The 19,165-nt window shown below is 44.2% G+C and overlaps 1 protein-coding gene across 5 annotated transcripts in view; it reads left to right on the top strand.

The window, feature by feature from the left end:
- Window positions 1-2,704: 2,704 nt before the first annotated feature.
- The window catches only part of CNOT6L (CCR4-NOT transcription complex subunit 6 like), a 125,690-nt gene continuing 109,229 nt past the window's right edge, over window positions 2,705-19,165 (top strand). The window contains exon 1 of one of the 5 annotated variants that reach the window (XM_047719620.1): window positions 2,705-3,094. Coding sequence is in view for 3 of the 5 variants with exons in the window: in XM_047719618.1 (XP_047575574.1) it covers window positions 3,413-3,417 (5 nt within the window). In the remaining 2 variants the exon portion in view is untranslated. Of the gene's footprint in view, window positions 3,095-3,262; window positions 3,487-4,006; window positions 4,027-19,165 lie in introns of those variants that run through there. The other 4 variants (XM_047719618.1, XM_047719619.1, XM_047719616.1 and 1 more) reach the window with 4 other exon arrangements.

The following is a 19,165-nucleotide window of genomic DNA, read 5'->3' as shown; positions in this document are numbered from 1 at the left end:
ACCAGCAAACCACACCAGTGCTTCCTTAACATCCACCAAGGGGATCCCCTCTTTCCTGACCCATCACTGCTTGCCAGTCAGCCTGTGAGACTGACATATATCATATGGCTCCAGTAAAAATGCCAGTGCCATCAGCCTGTCCTCCTGGGTAATGCTGTGACTATTAATTTTGTGTTACCTTTCATAATTTCATTTCTGGTTGTTCTGTGAGAATTTCCTGTTTTTTTTAGAGTCTGTTTCCCCTACAATCATTGTGAGCTACTTAAGAAGAGGGACTGTATATGCTTATCTTTATGTTTCTGAGGCTAAATACAATGTCTGGAACATAGTAGCTCCTACATATTTTTTTTTTTAAGATTTTATTTATTTATTTGACAAACAGAGATCACAAGTAGGCAGAGAGGCAGGCAGGTTCCCTGCTGAGTAGAGAGCCTGATGCGGGACTTGATCCCAGGACCCTGAGATCATGACCTGAGCCACCCAGGTGCCCCAGATCTTTCGTTATTGTATATAGGTGGATAACTAGGAATTTATATATCCACAGGTATTTGAAGACGCTTAAATCTTCAGGATAGTTGGGAATGATCGAGGCTTCCTCCAGGATTAAGGCCGTGTGGACACCTGTCCCAGAAGCTGGAATGGGGGTGCTAGAGAGGGAAACAGAAACTCAACACGGTTAGAAAACGAAGTCGCCCACAGTCTTCTATATCCTAAGGGGTTTCTTCAGTTACTCACTTTCCGCGACAAAATGAAAGTGGTGCAATTGCTCTTTTGCAATGGTGACTCCTAATTTCTGACGAGCTCCGGCTCCACGGTGATTTGTATATACCACACCCCCCCCCTCCCCGCCCCCTGGAAATGAGGGCCTTCGGCCTTCAATGAGGCCTAATCAATGGCCAGCAACACAACACGGTTAGTACGCTAAACAACACCGCAGCGGGGGAAAACTCAAGCGGCTAAGACAGCCTCGTGTGGCGCCTCCGAGTACGCACGCCGGGAGCTGCACCGAGGGACCGCAACACCGCACTAGCCGATCCCGCCTGCAGGGCGGGTCTCGTTTCGACTACGGGTAGGGAAGCGCAGGAGCTGACCCGCAGAAACATAACTAAAGCCCGGAAACTAAGATGCCACGGTCCCATCCAGCTAGCGAGCATCCGCCCCGCTCTCCCGCGTCGTGCGGTCCCCGCCCCGCGCTCTCCCGCGCCGTGCGGTCCCCGCCCCCCCAGCTCTCCCGCGCCGCGGGGTCCCCGCCCCCCTCCCGCTCTCCCGCGCCGTGCGGTCCCGGTCCCCGCCCCCGCGCTCTCCCGCGCCGTGCGGTCCCCGCCCCCCCCAGCTCTCCCGCGCCGCGGGGTCCCCGCCTCCCTCCCGCTCTCCCGCGCCGTGCGGTCCCGGTCCCCGTCCCCGCGCTCTCCCGCGCCGTGCGGTCCTGGTCCCCGCCCCCGCGCTCTCCCGCGCCGCGCGGTCCCCGCCCCCCCCACCCCCCGCTCTCCCGCGCCGTGCGGTCCCCGACCGCCCCCCCGCTCTCCCGCGCCGCGCGGTCCCCATCCCCCTCCCGCTCTCCCGCGCCGCGCGGTCCCCGTCCCCCCGCTCTCCCGCGCCGCGCGGTCCCCGTCCCCGCGCTCTCCCGCGCCGTGCGGTCCTGGTCCCCGCCCCCGCGCTCTCCCGCGCCGCGCGGTCCCCGCCCCCCCCACCCCCCGCTCTCCCGCGCCGTGCGGTCCCCGACCGCCCCCCCGCTCTCCCGCGCCGCGCGGTCCCCATCCCCCTCCCGCTCTCCCGCGCCGCGCGGTCCCCGTCCCCCCGCTCTCCCGCGCCGGGCGGTCCCCGTCCCCCCGCTCTCCCGCGCCGCGCGGTCCCCGTCCCCGCGCTCTCCCGCGCCGTGCGGTCCCCGTCCCGCGGCGGGGCACGGCCCCAGGAACGCGCTCTATCGCGAGAAGGGAGGTTCGCGGAGAAATAGGACGCCGTGGTTGCCGAGCGCCGGAGGCTCTTTAAGTTACCTCTCGCGGCACAACTCACGGATGTGTCACGTTCATAAACCACACGCGCACGACAGCCCGTCGGTGTCGGGACCCCTCGGCCTCCGTCACGGCCCCTTACCTGGCGTCTCGTTGGGACCCGAGGCCGCGCCGAGGGCGGGCGCGAGCGCCGGGTGAGGCCGGTTCGCCGGTCTCTTCCCCAGCAGGGCCCTGCGGACGCGGGTTTCTGACACGCCACCAGTCTCCCCGGTCCGCTCGCCACTCGAGCCAAGAAAAGCGAGTAAAAAGGCGGTAAAGCTGAACAAGAAAATGGGCACAACTCCTGGCAGCCCCGCGCGCACGCGCGCCGCGGCGAACGCGGAGGCCGGGGGCGGGGCCGAGCTGCGGACCTGGAGCTCCGCCTCCTCCCCGCCTCGCCTCGCCCCTCCCCCCCGCGCAGGGGAGTGACTGACTCTCGCCAGCCCCTCCACGTCAATCAACCCTCCTCCTTCTCGCACTCTCTGCACCTTGTTATTAATCTCAATACCGATATCGCGCGGACGCCTCTCCCCCGGCCTCGGGGGTGTGAACGTGTGTGAGCGAGAACGAAGGCTCCGAAAGCTGGCGTCTCTGCGCAGCAGCCTCGGGCCCCGCGGCAGCAGCAGGCGCGGCAGCAACCCCCGCAGCGGCAGCAGCCCCAGCGCCGGGAGGCCAAGGCCAAGGCCGGGCTCGGCGCCGCTCTCGGAGTAACAGCCGCGGCTTCGGAGGCTGTGGGGGCGCAGCTTCCTCCGGCGGGGGGCCTTCGCGTCGGCGGCCGCGGGGCCTCTGCTGAGCGCCCGGGGTCACCGTCCGCGAAGCCCGGCGGCGCGGCCCTCGTCCCCCTCCCCGCCCGTCTCCCCGCTCCCGTCAGCCGTCCTCTCCGCCGCCGCCTCTGCTGTTCCTCAGGCGGCCCGGCCCGGCCCGCCCGCCCCGCGTCCCCTCCGGCCGGTGCCTCTCCCCCCGGCGGGCTGCCTGCATGTCTTTGCTGCCCTCAGCCCCGCCGCCACCGCCGCCGCCGCCTCCCCCGCCGCCTCAGCACCAGCACCAGCAGCCCCGCCGCCGCCGCCGCCGCCGCCGCCCGGACCCCGGCGCGCTGAATGCAGGTGAGGAGGGGGCGCAGGCCCTCCGCGACCCCGGTCCCGCGCGCCTGGCGCCCCCCGCCCCCCCCCCCCCCCCGGCCCGCGAGCGGGGTCCGGGCCCTGCCTGTCGCGACGGCTTCCCTTCGGGGCGGGCGGGAGCGAGGCCCGCCCGTGGGTGTTTGTGTTTGCGTCTGCGGCTACGGCTCGGAGGGGAAGCATCTGTGGGGGCCGCGCGCGCGTGCGCGTGTGTGAGTGTGTGTGTGTGTGTGTGTGAGTGTGTGTGTGTGTGTCCCGGCCGCGGGGAAATGGCTGCTGCTGCTCCTCCCGGGCCAGACGGAGAGAATGAGGTAGAGTGTTTTTGTGCCTCCAGTGCACCCGGAGTGCCAGGAAGAGCCGCGCGTCCCCGGGGACATGAGGTGGGAGAGGGACAAATGCGCGTGTGGGTGCGCGAGTCGGGACTCGGGCGGGCGGGGAGGCGGCCCGGGGACCCAGAGCGAGTGGGTGTGTGTCGGGCGTGGGGCTGACCCGCGTCGCTGTCGGCGGCGGCGGAGGTTCCGGGGGTGTGTGTGTGGGGGGGGGTCCGCGCCCAGGGCCCGGGACTCTGGGGGCGGATTTCGTGTGTCCGGGACCCCCGAGTGGCGTGGCCCCCCCCCCCGGTGTGGCGAGGCTCCGGTGCTCGCCGGTGGGAGCTGCCCGGCGTCGGCCCGGCCGGGGAGGCTGAGTGTGCGCGCGGCGGGCGGCGGGCGGCCGGGCCGGGAGAGCCGCGGGTCCGGGCCGCGCCGCTGAGCCCGGGGCCCGGCAGGAAGCGCGCCGGCCTGCAGCGCGGCCTACCCGCCTCGGCGCCCGCCCGCCCGCCGGCGCGCCCGCCTCCCGCCAGCCTCCTCGGACGCCTGCCTGGACGCCTCCCGGGACGCCGGGCCCGCGGGGGCCCAGCGCGCTGCCTCGGGCCTGGGCAGGTGAGGGTCGGAGGCGGGACGCGCCGATCGCCGTCGCCTCGGCCGCCTCCGCGTCTGCTGAGGAGAGGCGAAGGCGTGTTTTGGCGTTGGAGCTGCCAGCCCCGGCCCCCGCCCGCGGTGGGACCCGAGGGAAAGTGAATGCGAGCGGCGCTCTCGGGGACGCGCGGCTCGAGCTCGCTGCTTCCGTCTTTCCCCGGAGGCCGGTGGAAGGCTGAGGCGGGCTCGCCGCCCGCGTCGCGGATGCTCTCGCGTGGAGAGTCCGTGCGCCGCTTTTGAGGGGAGCTTTTCCTTGCGAGGCGGAGGAAGCAGCGGAGCCCGGCTTCCCGGTCGCCGCGCTGGGGCCGGGGCGGTTTTGTGCGTTCGGAATGGTTTGATCCTGCCTCCTGGGGAGAGGCGGGTGCGCGCCGCGCCGGGCGGGTCGCGGGGAAGAGGAAGTTCCCGGGGCTGTCAGCGGCCCCGACCCGGTTAGCGGCGGCGACGGCTGTGTCGGGGGAGCCCCGCCGAGCCGTGCGCGCGCCGGCAGCCGGCACTACGGTTACCCCCGCGCTTTCTGTCGCGGTCTTCCGTGTCCGGCCGGAGCGCGCGGACCAACAAGTGTCGCTCACCGTGTCCGGAACCCGAGCGAGTAGCCTTTCTTGTGGACCCGGTGTGTGCTCTCGGAAGGCCGCCCGACAGCGGTCTGGGCGGGACACGGCTGCCGGGAGGTGTGCAGTGCCCCGTGGACCCCAGCACAGATGCTGTTCGCGTGGTTCTCGGCTCATCCTCCGTCCGTGTGCGCGGACTGAGCTCGTGCAGCTGCAGCCCCGGAGTCACGACCAGATGATCTTTGCGGACCGCGCTCTGCGGAGTGGCGGGCAGCTCCGGTTCCAAACCCGGTCTCCCAAAGCGTGCCAGGCCGCTCGCTGGGAACGCCGGCGGAGGGACGCGGAGGAGCGGAGAGCTGTCCCCTGTGACGGCTGCGGAGAACAACCTAGGTGGCTGCGTGGAAAGACGGGCTTGTTTTACAGGCCTCGGAACTCTGGCTGGGCCACTTTTCTCAGCTGTTTGACCTTAGCAGCTTACCTAATGTCTGCAGACCTCAGTCGTCTCCTCGGTAATAAGGAGATAATACATTTATAGTAAGGTTGTCCTGAGGGTCGAATGAGAAGACACGTTTGGCACATAGTAGATGCTTAGTTAAATATTCCTCCTCCTGCAGCCCTGCTTGTGGGCACCGGAAACCGTGTGTAAGTCCAAATAGCCATCTGACAGCGGAGAGCAATTTTATGTACTGTAGGTTAAAAATCAAGACAATAGAACATTTCACAGTCCTTTGGTAATATCTAAGTTATATATAAACAACGTTTAATGTATTTTTTGTCTTTCATAGAAACGAGACCGTTACTAAAGTGACCTAGTATATTAGTTTATAGAGACTATCTAGTCATACTTCTTGTTCCCCATATTTTTGAATAGGCTGTCTCTCAATTTCACTGCTTTTTATGAATTTTGGCTATATCCCCCTAGAAAAAATTGTTTACACTGTATGTAGCACATATATTCCAATACAATCAAGCATTAAAATGGATCAAGAAACTAGAGTCTAATTTACCTTTATAGATTCACAAAGAATAGTGCCCAAAAAATTGCTGTGTAATTCTTTTAGTTCACATTGACTGATTTGGTAAACATAAACCTCTTCGAATATTTTCCTGAATGGTTTGAGGAAAAATCCTCAGTTTTCAATAGGTTTTCATTTTTATTCTGCGTGGAGTAGTAAATGTGCTGTTCATTTAATTTTAATTGTATTCTGATGGGAAAAAAAGAATGATATGGAGTTTAGTGTAAAGGCAATGGAGAGGTTAAGAAAGGATTTTTTTTTTCCCCCTTTGGTGAAGGCAGGGTGAAGAGAATGTGGGAGGAGTTTCATTGGGTTAAGTTTGTACTACCTCTGTTTACTGTTGACACGTTTCCCAGTTAGGCCTTATTTTTATTTATATCAGCAATATTAAACTTGAAAAAAATCTGTAAAGTACTAAAATTTTAACACTTTTGTGAAGGATAGTAGGGAGAACTTTAGAACGCAAAATGTCATGGTTTTATTAAAGTATGTGTCTTATGAGTATGTGTGCATTTACAACAAACAGAATTATCTGCCATATGGTTGTATTTGAAGGAAGAATTCTTACCTTAAGAATTATAGATGGTAATAAAATAAGTAAAGAAATAGATACACTGAAATTATGGATAGTTTTTAATACTTTAAGAACTATAAAATAGAAATGAATTTTGCCTTTAGCTAGATATTAGATATTACAAATCAGACATTTATGAATTACAATGTTTTAAAATACTTTGTATTTTTTCCCAAATTTTTTAATTTGGGAAATTGAGAAGACATTTCTTTGTAATCATGAAATCATGAAAATATACTGAACTAAAATATTAAGACCTGTGGACAGTAAAATTTATTAACAGTGGAACTTTTCATACTATCATTGTTTAAAGTAATTATGTTACAAAAAATCAAGGTGGAAAATTGTTTAGATTTTAAAATTTAATGTTACTTAAAGGGCTTTTAAACAATCCTTCCAAAATAACCCTTACAAATGTCTTTAATTAGGGGGAATTGAAATACTTCAGACTTTGTGCATGTATTACTTTGGATAATGCTAGTAAGGTAATAAATACACCAGAATTTCAGTGGCTTAACAGATGTAAGTTTGTATTTTGCTCACATGTAACAGTTCTCTGCAGGTGTTCCTGGTTAGCAGGCTTGTGGCTTTCCTCCATGTGGCGTTTGAGGGACCCACACTCCTTAACATCTATGGCTTTGGCATTCTTTAGGGCCTTGGAGCCTTGCATGTTACTTACAGGCCATTTCTTAAGAACTACCAGACTTAAAGTGACAAACATCTGCCCACATATGACTGGTGAGAATTTGTCTCAGAGCCTTATTTGAATGTGAAGGGGATGGGAATGTAGTCCCCAGATGGTGGACAGCTTAGGGCATTTCATGATGTTGTTTTAGATGGTAGCATATATTTATGAAATTATGTCAGAAAGGTGAGTTATAATCCTTAAAAATTGCTTTCCATCTTCAAAAAGTAAAATTGGGGCCGTGGAGGTAGGAGGGTGAGAGAAGGAAGGAGTTAAAGCCACAAAGGAGGAAGAACTCTCTTCTATGAGTTTGAACAAGTGAAATCTACCTGTTTAAGGATACAGATTTTATAGAGAACATAACAGTTGGATTTTATAACCTTCAGTAGGTCTCTCCTTTACTATCTAGCTATCAACTGTCATTGTGATCTGCTGGGTTCTGGCTCTTTGAGTTTTTCTCTTTGTACTTTGAAATCAGTTGACCTCAAATTTCAATTTCTGGTTTAGGGTTTCATGGGAAACACAGTTTTGAATTTTCACTTTCTCTTTAAGATAAATTATTATTATTACTTTATACTTTAAGGAAATATTTAGGTGGACCTAACTTGTTTTATTGTTTGCTGTAGCTGTTCTTATAATTCTAGAGTCATTTTATTTTAAAGATTTAATTTATTTGACAGAGATCACAAGTAGGCAGAGAGGCAGGCAGAGAGAGAAGAGGAAGCAGGCTCCCTGCTGAGCAGAGATTCGGGGCTCCATCCCAGGACCCTGGCATCCCAGGACCCTGACCTGAGCTGAAGGCAGAGGCTTTAACCCACTGAGCCACGGAGGCGTCCCTCTAGAGTCATTTTAATTAATATATGTGAGACTTCCCTGAGAACAACAAAATCGAGTAAACAACAAAGGTTTAATTATTAACTTGTGCTGCTGTTTCATGATAAATGCTACAACTTTCTTTGATTAACTGTGCTAACAGTGAGCCTCTAATATATTAAATGAATTTTATCTCTGGACAACTTTAATTTTAATTGAATCATAACTTATTCTTTCATTACCTAGCATTATTGTAATGTGAAACTTTAGCTCTATGTTCTCCTTCACTTATTTTTATTCTGAACAGTTTGGTTAAGTATCTGAGGAGTTTAATATATATCTGTATTCTTCCAATGGAAGATTTTTGAGTAGTCTTGTTAACTTCTCCATGGTACAGATTGTTAATATTTTGTACTTTGAAAATTGACGCCCTTATTTGAGGGCCCATTCCATATCCATTATTATACTCGGTTCTAAAGTATGAAAGAAGTAGAAGACTTGTAAAGCTTGTAGGTTATGCGGAATGGAGATAAAACATATAATTTAGTTATTTCAAAAACAATGAATGAACAAACCCAAGTCTCTACAGTATAAACTGTTTGTAGACATTCTGAGAGAGAGTAACATGAAATGGAATGGTGGGTGGGCCAGGGACTACTTAAAAAATTGAGAGGGTTTTTTTTTTTTTGGTAACAGCTTTTTTGAGATAGAGTTCACTTAAACCATAGAAGTTGCCCATTTAAAATATGTAACTCACTGGTGTTTAGTATATTCACAGTTTTGCAGCCGTCATCTTAATTTTAGAACGTTTATATCACCTGAGATATAAATCCTGTATCCTTTAAGAGTACCCTCCCATACCCCTATACTGCCATACCCTTATTTCTGGGCAATCACTGATTTGCTTTCTGACTATATATGCCTATTCTGAACATTTTGTACAAATGGAATCTTAACGTAATGTCTTTTATTACAGGCTTGTTTCACTTACCCCATTTTCATGGTTTCTTTTTTCTTTCTTTTTTTTTTTTTTAAAGATTTTATTTATTATTTGACAGAGAGGGACACAATGAGAGAGGGAACACAACCAGGGGAAGTGGGAGAGGGAGAAGCAGGCTTCCTGCTGATCAGGGAGCCCCATGCGGGGCTCAGTCCCAGGACCCTGGGATCATGACCTGAGCCTAAGGCAGAGACTTAATGACTGAGCCACCCGAGTGCTCCCATTTTCAAGGTACCTCATTCTTTTTATGGCTGCATAATACGCCATCATACGGATATATATTACATTTTGTTTATCAGCTAATGGACATTTGAGTTATTTCTCCTTTTTGGCTATTATGAGTAATTCAGTTATGAACATTCATAGACAAGTTTTTGTGTACATAGTTTCAGTTCTCTTGGGTATATGCCTAGGAATAGAATTGCTGGATTGTATGTCTCTATGTTTATTTTCTCTTTCTTTACTTTTTAAAGATTTTACTTTTTTAGTAATCTCTGCACCTAGCGTGGGGCTCAAACTCACAACCCTGAGATCAAGAGTCACATGCTCTACAGACCAAGCAAGCCAGGTGGCCCATGGTGCCTCTCGTGTTTAAACTTTTGAGGAACTTCCGTTTCCCAAAGCATCCTCACCATCGCATGTCCCTACCGGCAGCGCATGAGGGCTCCAGTTTCTCCACATCCTTGTCAACGTTTGTTACTATCTTTTTGATCAAGGCTCTCCTCCTGAGTGTTAGGTAGTATCTCATTGCAGTTTTGATTTTCATTTCCCTGAAGAGGCTGAGTGTCTTTTCATTTTTTTATTGGCCATTTGTACATATATTTTTTGACAGGTATGTATTCATAGCCTTTGCCCATTTTTTAATTGTTTGTTGTCTATCTTTTGATCACCGAGTTGTAAGAGTCTTTTATATATTACAGACACAAATATTATAGATACAAATATTTCCCCAACTTGGTGAGTTATCCTTTCACTTCCCTGATGATGTCTTTTAAAGAATAAAAGTTTTAAGTTTTGAAGAAAGTCTAATATTTTGTTGCTTGTGCTTTTGATGTCATGTCTAAGAAATTATTTACTAATCTAAGGTCGTAGAGATATATCCTTCTGTGCTAAGAGTTTTTCATTTAAAAAAATTTATAATTTTTTATAAAGATTTTTATTTATTTATTTGACAGAGAGAGATCACAAGTAGGCAGAGAGGCAGGCGGGGGGGGGGGGTAGCAGGCTCCCCGCTGTGCAGATAGCCTGACAAGGGGCTCGATCCCAGGACCCTGAGATCATGACCTGAGCCGAAGGCAGAGGCTTAACCCACTGAGCCACCCAGGCGCCCCGAGTTTTTTAGTTTAAACACATATTTAGATTTTTGATCCATTTTGAGTTAATTTCTGCATATGATCTGATGTAGGGAGTCTAACATTGTTTTTTGCATATAGATACCCAGTCCCAGTACCATTTGTGGAAAAGAGTGTTCTTTGCCTATTTAATTGTTGCTGCATTTATTCCTAAATATTTTATTCTTTTAGATGCTATTATAAATGGAATTATTTTCCTAATTTTTTGAAGGGGTTCATTGCAAGTGTATAAAAATACAATTGATTTTTGTCTGTTGATCTTGAATCTTGCAACCTTGCTGAACTTGTTTATTAGGCCTAATATTTTAGTTCATCCCATCTCATTTTCTGTGTAACAAGGGTCATGCCACCTGTAGATAGTTTTTACTTCTTTTCCAATCTGGATGTGTTTTATTTCATTTTCTTGTCTAATTGACTTGGCCGAACCCTCCATTACATTGTTGAAAAGAAGTGTGGAGAATAGATGTTCTTGTCTTGCTCCTGATCTTGGGGGAAAGCATTAAGGCTTCCACTGTTAAGTATGATGTTAGCTGTGGGGTTTTTGTAGATGCTCTTTGTTAGGTTGATGAAGTTCTGTTCCTAGTTTGTTGAGTATTTCTCTCATGAAGGGATCCTGGGGTGTTAGGGTTGAGTTTTGAGGGATATGAAGGAGGGGATTACAAAATTGAAGATACTCTGTCAAGTCATGTGGTAGGTAATAATGCTTAACTTGTTTGAGAAAGAGGAGCTAGGTTTCACCACCTCCTTTTCCCTCTCCCTTATGGCCTCCCTTCCCTGCTCCTTTAGTGTCCTCTAACTGCCTTCCCATTGCAGTTATATATGTATGGATGGATGTATATGCCATCCATACATGCATTTGGAGGTCTCTTAATTTGAAGATTTTTATGGATAATTCAGCTTTCTTGAGGAGTGGAGAATATTGTTTCTTTTGAAAAACATTTAGTAAGAACCTTTTTTTCTGATTACATTGGTAGCTAGTTTGGTGGGAGACACAGTTAAGCAGAAAACTAAATCATAAATGAAGAACTAATCATAGGATTAAAAAGATGGAAACACATTTTTGTAATTATTGAGTGTATGGTTAATGAAGAAGTCCATATTTACCATGAATCTGGCTGTTAACTGACTTTTTCCCCAAAATATTTCAGCATGAGTGGTTTTGTTTTTTAAGTTTTCTAAAAAAAACTTGATAGCTTTCTTGAGAAATTCTGTTCTGCAAAGTAAGGTTATGTTTCATTTGAAGTGGTGATTACCCTTTAATTTTTGGAGTTTTAATTGTGTACATTCTGATTATATGTATGTGTGTGTGTGTGTGTATATATATTTTTTAATATGCTAAGATTTTACTTATTTATTTGACAGAGATCACAAGTAGGCAGAGAGGCAGGCAGAGAGAGGAAGGGAAGCAGGCTCCCCGCCGAGCAGAGAGCCCAACGTGGGGCTCGATCCCAGGACCCTGGGATCATGACCTGAGCCCAAGGCAGAGGCTTTAACCCATTGAGCCACCCAGGCACCCCCAGATTAGAAAATATATTTTGAAAAGATTTATTTCTCCTCATGTTATACATTGCAGAAGTTAAATAATTTTGGGTTAGCCAAGTGTCTTCCTGTTTACAAGTCAGAATTAGAAAGTGGTAATAGATTTTTTGTTTTGTATTCTCTTTTGTAGCAGGATGTATTTCATTTTTTTTTCAGACCACATTAAAATCTCATTACAGATTAAAATTTATTTTTATTTTTTTTGAAGAAGTGAGTAGTTCACTTTGTTCTGTGAGGGACTCATTCGTACTGAATAGATGCCAGGTGTTTTGGGGCTTTCAGATTGTTTATTAACAGAAGAAAATAGTGACACTAATTGGTGACACAAAGTTGAAGTTACAGCACTTTATCTTCTTATATTCATCTTTTGTAATCTTACAGTTTAGAATCTGTCTGTAATCTTACAGTTTAGAATCTTTTTCCCTTCCCATGTTACTTAAATAGATTCCCTAAATGAGTAACATAGATCAGTTATGTAATACCAGTTACAAATACTACTAAGAGAATAGAACTAAATATAGGGATACTAACTGTAATGTCTCTCTGTACAATGACTTTCTTGAGATCTTTATGTATATATTCATTGCTGTCTGATCATAATGTTTATATTTAAGACTAAAAAACTAGCAAGACTGTGTTCTTCTGTAGTTTCCTGTCAGTGCAATCTTCTGCGATTTATGAAATAATATATTATGAATATATAGAATATGATCTTGAAACAGCACAAGGATTTTAATCACTTTAAAGTATATTTTACTTAATAAATATTAAGTCTGTACTGGCTACGAGCTATTGTATTCAGGGTTCTGGGCAATAAGGTTTGGAATGTAATCTTTTTTTTATTTTTATTTTTTTAAAATTAAAAAAAAATTATTTGACAGAGATCACAAGTAGGCAGAGAGGCAGCCAGAGAGAGAGGGGGAAGCAGGCTCCCCACTGAGCAGAGAGCCCGATGTGGGGCTCCATCCCAGGATTGTGAGATCATGTTCTGAGCTGAAGCAGAGGCTTAATCCACTGAACCACCCAGGCGCCCCTGGAATGTAATCTTTTTTTTTACTAAGAAATGGAACAGATATTTATTGGACTGCTGAGATCTAAGGATTGTGAAAAGCCATCCCCTTCCCTTAAAATAGTAATCTGAATTAGTTTTCATGAAAATCCTGTGGAGTATGATTATCATTCATTAGGTGGTTAATAATGTGAGCCCTTGGATCCTTCACTTCCTAGCTCTTGGGGAAACTCCCTTCTCCATATTTCAGTTTGCTCATGTGTGATGGGAGATAATGATAGTTCTTATCTTGCAGGGTTGTTGTGAGGATTAAATCAAGTATATCTATAAGGTGCTTAGAACAGTAGTATGTGGCACATCCTTAGTAAAAAACAAAGCTTAGAACTCAATATAATTTAGCCATTTCTGTTTCTTATTACTAGGATCCATACAAGTTAAAAAACAAGTCCTAAGTATTGGTGAAATCAGTGTTTAGAAGAGGATCTGTTTGACTCCAAAATACTTACACTACTTATAAGGGATCTAAGCCCCCAATAAATAGAAAGCCTAAGCAGAATATGCTAACTAACAAAGACCATTAAGTGCTGTATCATAATCTACGAGGATGAAGACGAGGTAGAAGTTGATCTCTCCTGTATGGTTAGGAGGAGGAAGGAAAGAAAAAAGGGAGTGGACACTGCAGCATCCTTCTTGCTTGTTCTCCTGGCATCCGTTATTGCTTCTTGAGCTTCTGCTTCTTTAAACACCGTCAACAGAGAAATCCTTGCAAAATTCATTTGACGGTGCTCAAGTTTTCTTAAAATCCTTCAGGAATAGTAATAGTTACTATTTTTTGGTTACATCCTATGTGCTAAGGACAGGAGTTGGTATTATGTAAAGGGCCTTACGTAGTAAATATTTTGGCCTTGTGGGTCACATTAAGATCTCTAACCTATACTCTTTGTTTTTTATTTTTCATTTTTTGTCGTTTTAAATTTTTTTTTTACCAATACCTTAAGATCGTAAAACCATTCATTGCTGGCAAACCAAGCTGTAGTTTGCTGACCTCTCTACTAGGAGATTTACATGAATTCTTGTTAGAATCCTGGCAAAATTTATATTATTAATCCCTGTTTTATAGTTGAGCACACTGAAGCTCAGAGAGGCAAATTTGATGAAACGCACATAACAAGGAAACGACAGAGCTCAAATTCAGATTGAGGTCTTTGGAATTCCTAAACCTGTGTACTTTCCAGGATATCCTGCTGCTCCTTATTTTTTTTTTTTTTAGAAGGAAGTGGAGATTTCATAGGATTATGTGTAAGACCCATCATGATCTTGTCCTACTGTACTTCTCCAGTTTTATCATTTTATTACTCCTCTCTCCTGAACATACTTCCTAGGCTTGCCATACTCAGTGAGTTACAGCTTGGTCTATGGTTTGTATGTGCCTACAGTACTTTACACGTGATGACCTCATTAACTTTTTAAATAATTTACCTTATATTATTCCTACTTGAGAAATCTTGCCTGATGATACTTCCAGTCTTTGTTTTACGTTCTTTCTCTGTGCTTTCCTAGCATCTTGTGCATTCCTTTTTCATAACCTTTGCCATATTGTCTTGTATTTACTTGGCTTCTGTTTCTATTTTTCCATTAAACTGTGAGTTTTTAAGGGCGGAGATAACTCCATGTGTAGCCCAACTGTTTGTAGGGGTTAAACCCCTACTGTGTATCAGTGTACCAAGTGTTTAGTATATAGTAGAGTCTTAGTTACTGTTTACTAAATGAATGAATAATCAAATGGGATTGCAAATGGTAGAAATGACATCAACAAATATGTAGTAGGAGAAAGGCCAAGTCCAGCTTCAAGTATGAGAGGGAAATTGAGTTAATTTCTGGTTAACTTCCAGAGCTTCAGTGACAAGGAGGCTGATAAGGCAAATTGGAACCTGATTATTAGGGAGGGGTTTGAATGCCTAGGTAAGGAATTTTAGTTTTATCCCATGTTCAACGCTAGAGCAGCGGGTGGTCTTTCACATCTATAAATTGAGGTTCTCTTACTAATGCCTGAATTTTGTTACAGTGTTGTTTTAGATGATACTTTATAGAACATAGCAATATATTACTTTTGATTAATAGTGAGTGCAAGTATGGTTCTAGAATCTCATAATTACCAATATGACTGTTAAATGCACTGGTAGCGTTGGGTGATTTTGAGCAGGTTGGTGGCAGTTTGGAATAACTATTTAAGAAGATTATATGGTTGAGGTATGCAGAATCAGTTGAGATTAGAATGGAAGGAGGGAAGCTCTTTTTTAAAGAGTTAAAATGTGAAGTGATAAGTCAAGAAATCTCTTCTCAGTTGGGGTAGCTAGAGCTTTTAATAAAGTGACAGTGGTGATTCAGTGAAGGAAGAAGTCAGAGATGACTGAGAAACCAGAAGACAATTTGGGAGAGACAATTTGGGGAAGAAAATTATGAATTCTGTTAGACAAATTAATTAAAATTGGGATGATTTCTGTTTTTCCCTGGATTTAGGCACTAATTGCTTTATGCCTGAATAATTAGAATATCCTCGAGATTGGTGGCCCTTCCTGCCTCTAATGGATGAGTGGTATATTTGGATATAGGTGAATGTTTGGTGGCATGGACCCTTTGGCAGACTGGAAACGGCTGTGGAGCCTTTTTAGAATAATGATTTTAAGTGAATGAAAGAAAATAAGATTGAAAAGGAATCTGTTACATTAAAGTAGTAAAATTTATAAAAAATTTGTGATATATGTGCCTCTTTATCAATACATTTAAATTGCAAGATCTAGTAGTGAGCATAATAACATAATTTTGAAGTAGTGGTACGTACAGATGATATTTTGAGATATCTGTAACAACTGTAATGTGATACGAAAATATAACTTGTGTTAGTGACCAAAATCACAGGTACTGCTAATATCATGGCAGGTGTCTTAGCTCTAATTAAAAGAGGTACTACATTTTCATTAGACATTAATGAAAATGGTGATGTAATTTATTTCTTACGCAAATTTATAGATTTCCTGAGGTTTACGGACCCCCCAGTTTAGTAATCTTTGCTTGTATTTCCTGGTTTCCATCTATTTTGTGTATTTTTGTTATAGTACTGCCCCTCCCCGCAATATTTTTTCATGTCTGCTTTTGGAAATACATGTCCTTATATAAAAAAATACTGAAGAGCATAATTTCCTGGTCATCCTATCTCATTGCAATCAAGACTGTTAGTAGTATTGAACCATTGTCTGTTTCTGGGCAATATGTGTATAGAACCCAAAAACATATATAAGTAGAATGATTCTGTATACTGTTTTTTTACATTTGTTTTCTGATTTGACAGCATATTACAGTCATTTTTTTCCATCAATAGATATGCCTTATGCTTTTAAAAAGTTGTAAGCATTTTTTAAAAAGTGAGAGATCACCATAATATTGAAAATCACTGTTTTAAAATAAACACTTTAGTGGTTTTAGTATTTCAAGGTTGTGAACCATCACTTTTTTTTTTTTTTGTGATCTATCACTATTAATTCTAGAACATTTCCATCACCCTCAAAAGAAACCTTATCTTTATTAGCAATTCTTTTTGGCCTATTTCTTCATCTGCTGGCAACCACTAGTCTACTTTTCCTCTTATGGATTTGCCTATTCCAGGCATTAAATATAAACGGAATCATACAATATGTGACTTTTTGTGTCTGGCTTCTTTTCACTTAGTGTAATGTTTTTAAGATTATTTCATGTTGTAGCATGTAATAGTATTAATTTTTATGGCTGAGTAATATGACGTCATATGGGTATATCATATTTCGTTCATCTGCTCATTAGCTGATAGGGTTGTTTCTACTTTTTGGTTATTATAAATAATTCTGCTATGAACATTCATGTACACATTTTTGTATGGACATCTGTTTCCAGTTCTCTTGGGTATATACCTGAGAGTGTAATTATTGGATCATATGGCAGTTCTACTTTAATTTTTTGAGAACTGACAAATTTTTTCACAGCCGCAGCGGCAGCATTTTACATTTCCACGCATTATGCTTTCTAAGGGCTGAAATGTAATTCATTTATTGATGTCCTATAATTCAGTCCCCTACTGATTGGCAGTTTATTTCCTTATCTTGGACATTTATCACCACTCATGCAGAGGAAAGATTCATACATACACTTCACACTTACTTGTTTATTTATTTTTATTTATTTATTTTTAAGAGGGAGGGGGCCTTAGAGTGGAAGGGAGAGAGAGCATCTTAAACAGTGTCCACACTAAGCATGGGGCCCAGTGTGGGCTTGATCTCACGACCCTGAGATCACGACCTGAGCCCAAATCAAGAGTCAGATGCTCAACTGACAAAGCCACATAGGCTCCCCTTTCACACTTTTTTAAAGGATAAATTTCTAGATGTGGACTTGTTGGATTAAAATGATTGCACATTAAAATTTTGATACATCTTGTTGGGTTACCCTTTAGAAATGTATAGAACTATATTCACATCAGCTGTGTAATGGGTGCCTGTTTCCCAAACTTATTATTAATCTTTCCTATTCTGATAATAAAGTCATATGCTTTTTAAAATTTGCAATTATTTGATTAATTGGGGGGCTGTATTTCTTTTCACTTTTTTTGAGCCAGTCTTTTGTGGTTTGCCTGATCATGACCTTTACTCCCAATTTTTCTGTTGGGGTGTTTACATTTTTTTCTTATTGGTTTGTAAAAGCTGTTTATATTTTAGAAACATTACCTCATTTATCCATTATAAATATTACAGAGACTTTACTCCCATTTCCTTTTGATCTTCTGACTGTATGACTTGGCTCTTTGCCTTACAGACATTAATTTTTTTTGTATCATTTAATCTGTCATTCTTTTGTTTTTATGGTCTTGAACATTAGAAAAGTTTTCTGCACTCCAAGATTGAAAGATTATTATTCTGCATTTTCCTCTATATTTTAGAATTAAATTTGTCACAGTTTAGTAGAAGAATCTTGGATGTTGTGGTTGGAGTCATGTTTCTAGTCACTTATTAACAATGAAGTGTTGGATGTTTTACAACCTCTCTGGTCTTTGGCTTCCTTATTGGTAAAGTGGGAATTAATAACACATAGTTTTAATTTTAGTGACGTTAAATGTGATAATGTGTGCATATCATCTAGCACAGTATTTGTACACAGGCTGGGCATTCAATACATGTTTTCTTACCTCTCCCACTCAAACTCTCTTCCTTCAACCTATTTATAATCTGATTGGGAAGATAGGGGAGGGCAGGTTTTAAGAAGTAGAGGGTGGTCCTCAGTTTTTAAAATCAGAGAAATTATATAGGATGAGCTGACTAAAAAGGGGATTGAAAATTGATTTAGTAATATTGAAGTCATTTATGGTTTTTTTTTTTTGTCATTTATGTTTAAGAATAACGGTTTTCATTAGAGTGATGAGAGAGCCATATTTTAATAGGGTGAAGACTAAATAAAGCCATATGGGACATTATCCATCATTATTTATATCTTAGAAAAATAGTTGTAACTCTTCCTTTTTCTTTCATTGTTAGGATGCTAGTAAGAGGACAGGGATAGAAATACTAACACATAGTATATGTATATGTGTATAGACAAGTTATAGACAAGTTATAAATTATAGACAAGTTTCAGTCACTTTTACTTTTAGAATTACAGTACTCTTAGCACATTTCACAGTTAATCCATCAGACCAGTCAGATACTACCTCTCCATTTGTATTTTATTCTTCTTGGTAGCCCCTTATGGAATTTGTACACATGGATCATTAAGTTATAATTATTTATGAACAATGTAGAATATCCTTCATGTATTTTAGAAAGAGATGGGAAATACATAAATGTTTATAATAGTCATTGTTTACATTTTTCTTATCTTTCCTAGACCATAAGGTTTTTAGGGCAGTGAACACTGTTCTAATAATTGAAATAATGGATATTTGACAGATATTTATAATGCATTTTTTTGACAAATGTTTATAAAGCATTGTACTTTCCTCTTTTTATAAAATAACCTCTAAATAAAGTATCATTTTCCTGGAAAATTGCTAATAATAATATTTAGATTTTTCTCAAGTGGAGAAATAATAGACATAGATTATATGTAATTGGGGTTTTTGTTTTATTTTTAAGATTTTATTTATTTATTTTACAGACAGAGATCCCAAGTAGGCAGAGAGGCAGGCAGAGAGAGAGGAAGAAGCAGGCTCCCCGCTGAGCAGAGAGCCCCATGCGGGGCTCGATCCCAGGACCCTGAGATCATGACCTGAGCCAAAGGCAGAGGCTTTAACTCACTGAGCCACCCAGGCGCCCCTGTAATTGGGTTTTAGGAAATGATATCAAATTCTATTCCTTGACTCTGGGGAGCTGCCTGTTGTTCCTAGTATGTTGCAAGTATACTGTCCTCATTTTGTCAGCCTCAAAACAAGAAGGAAATTCTGTATTGGTTAGTTTAGGAGGAAGGTAATGAATTTAAGTAACAAAACAGGAAATTTGTTTCTCTGTGACCTTTGAGTTTGTGAAGTTGGCATTTTGACTGCAGGAT

Source organism: Lutra lutra, chromosome 2 (assembly GCF_902655055.1).
Source record: "Lutra lutra chromosome 2, mLutLut1.2, whole genome shotgun sequence".
Lineage (NCBI taxonomy): Eukaryota > Metazoa > Chordata > Mammalia > Carnivora > Mustelidae > Lutra > Lutra lutra.
This window is presented reverse-complemented; position numbering and strand designations above follow the sequence as displayed.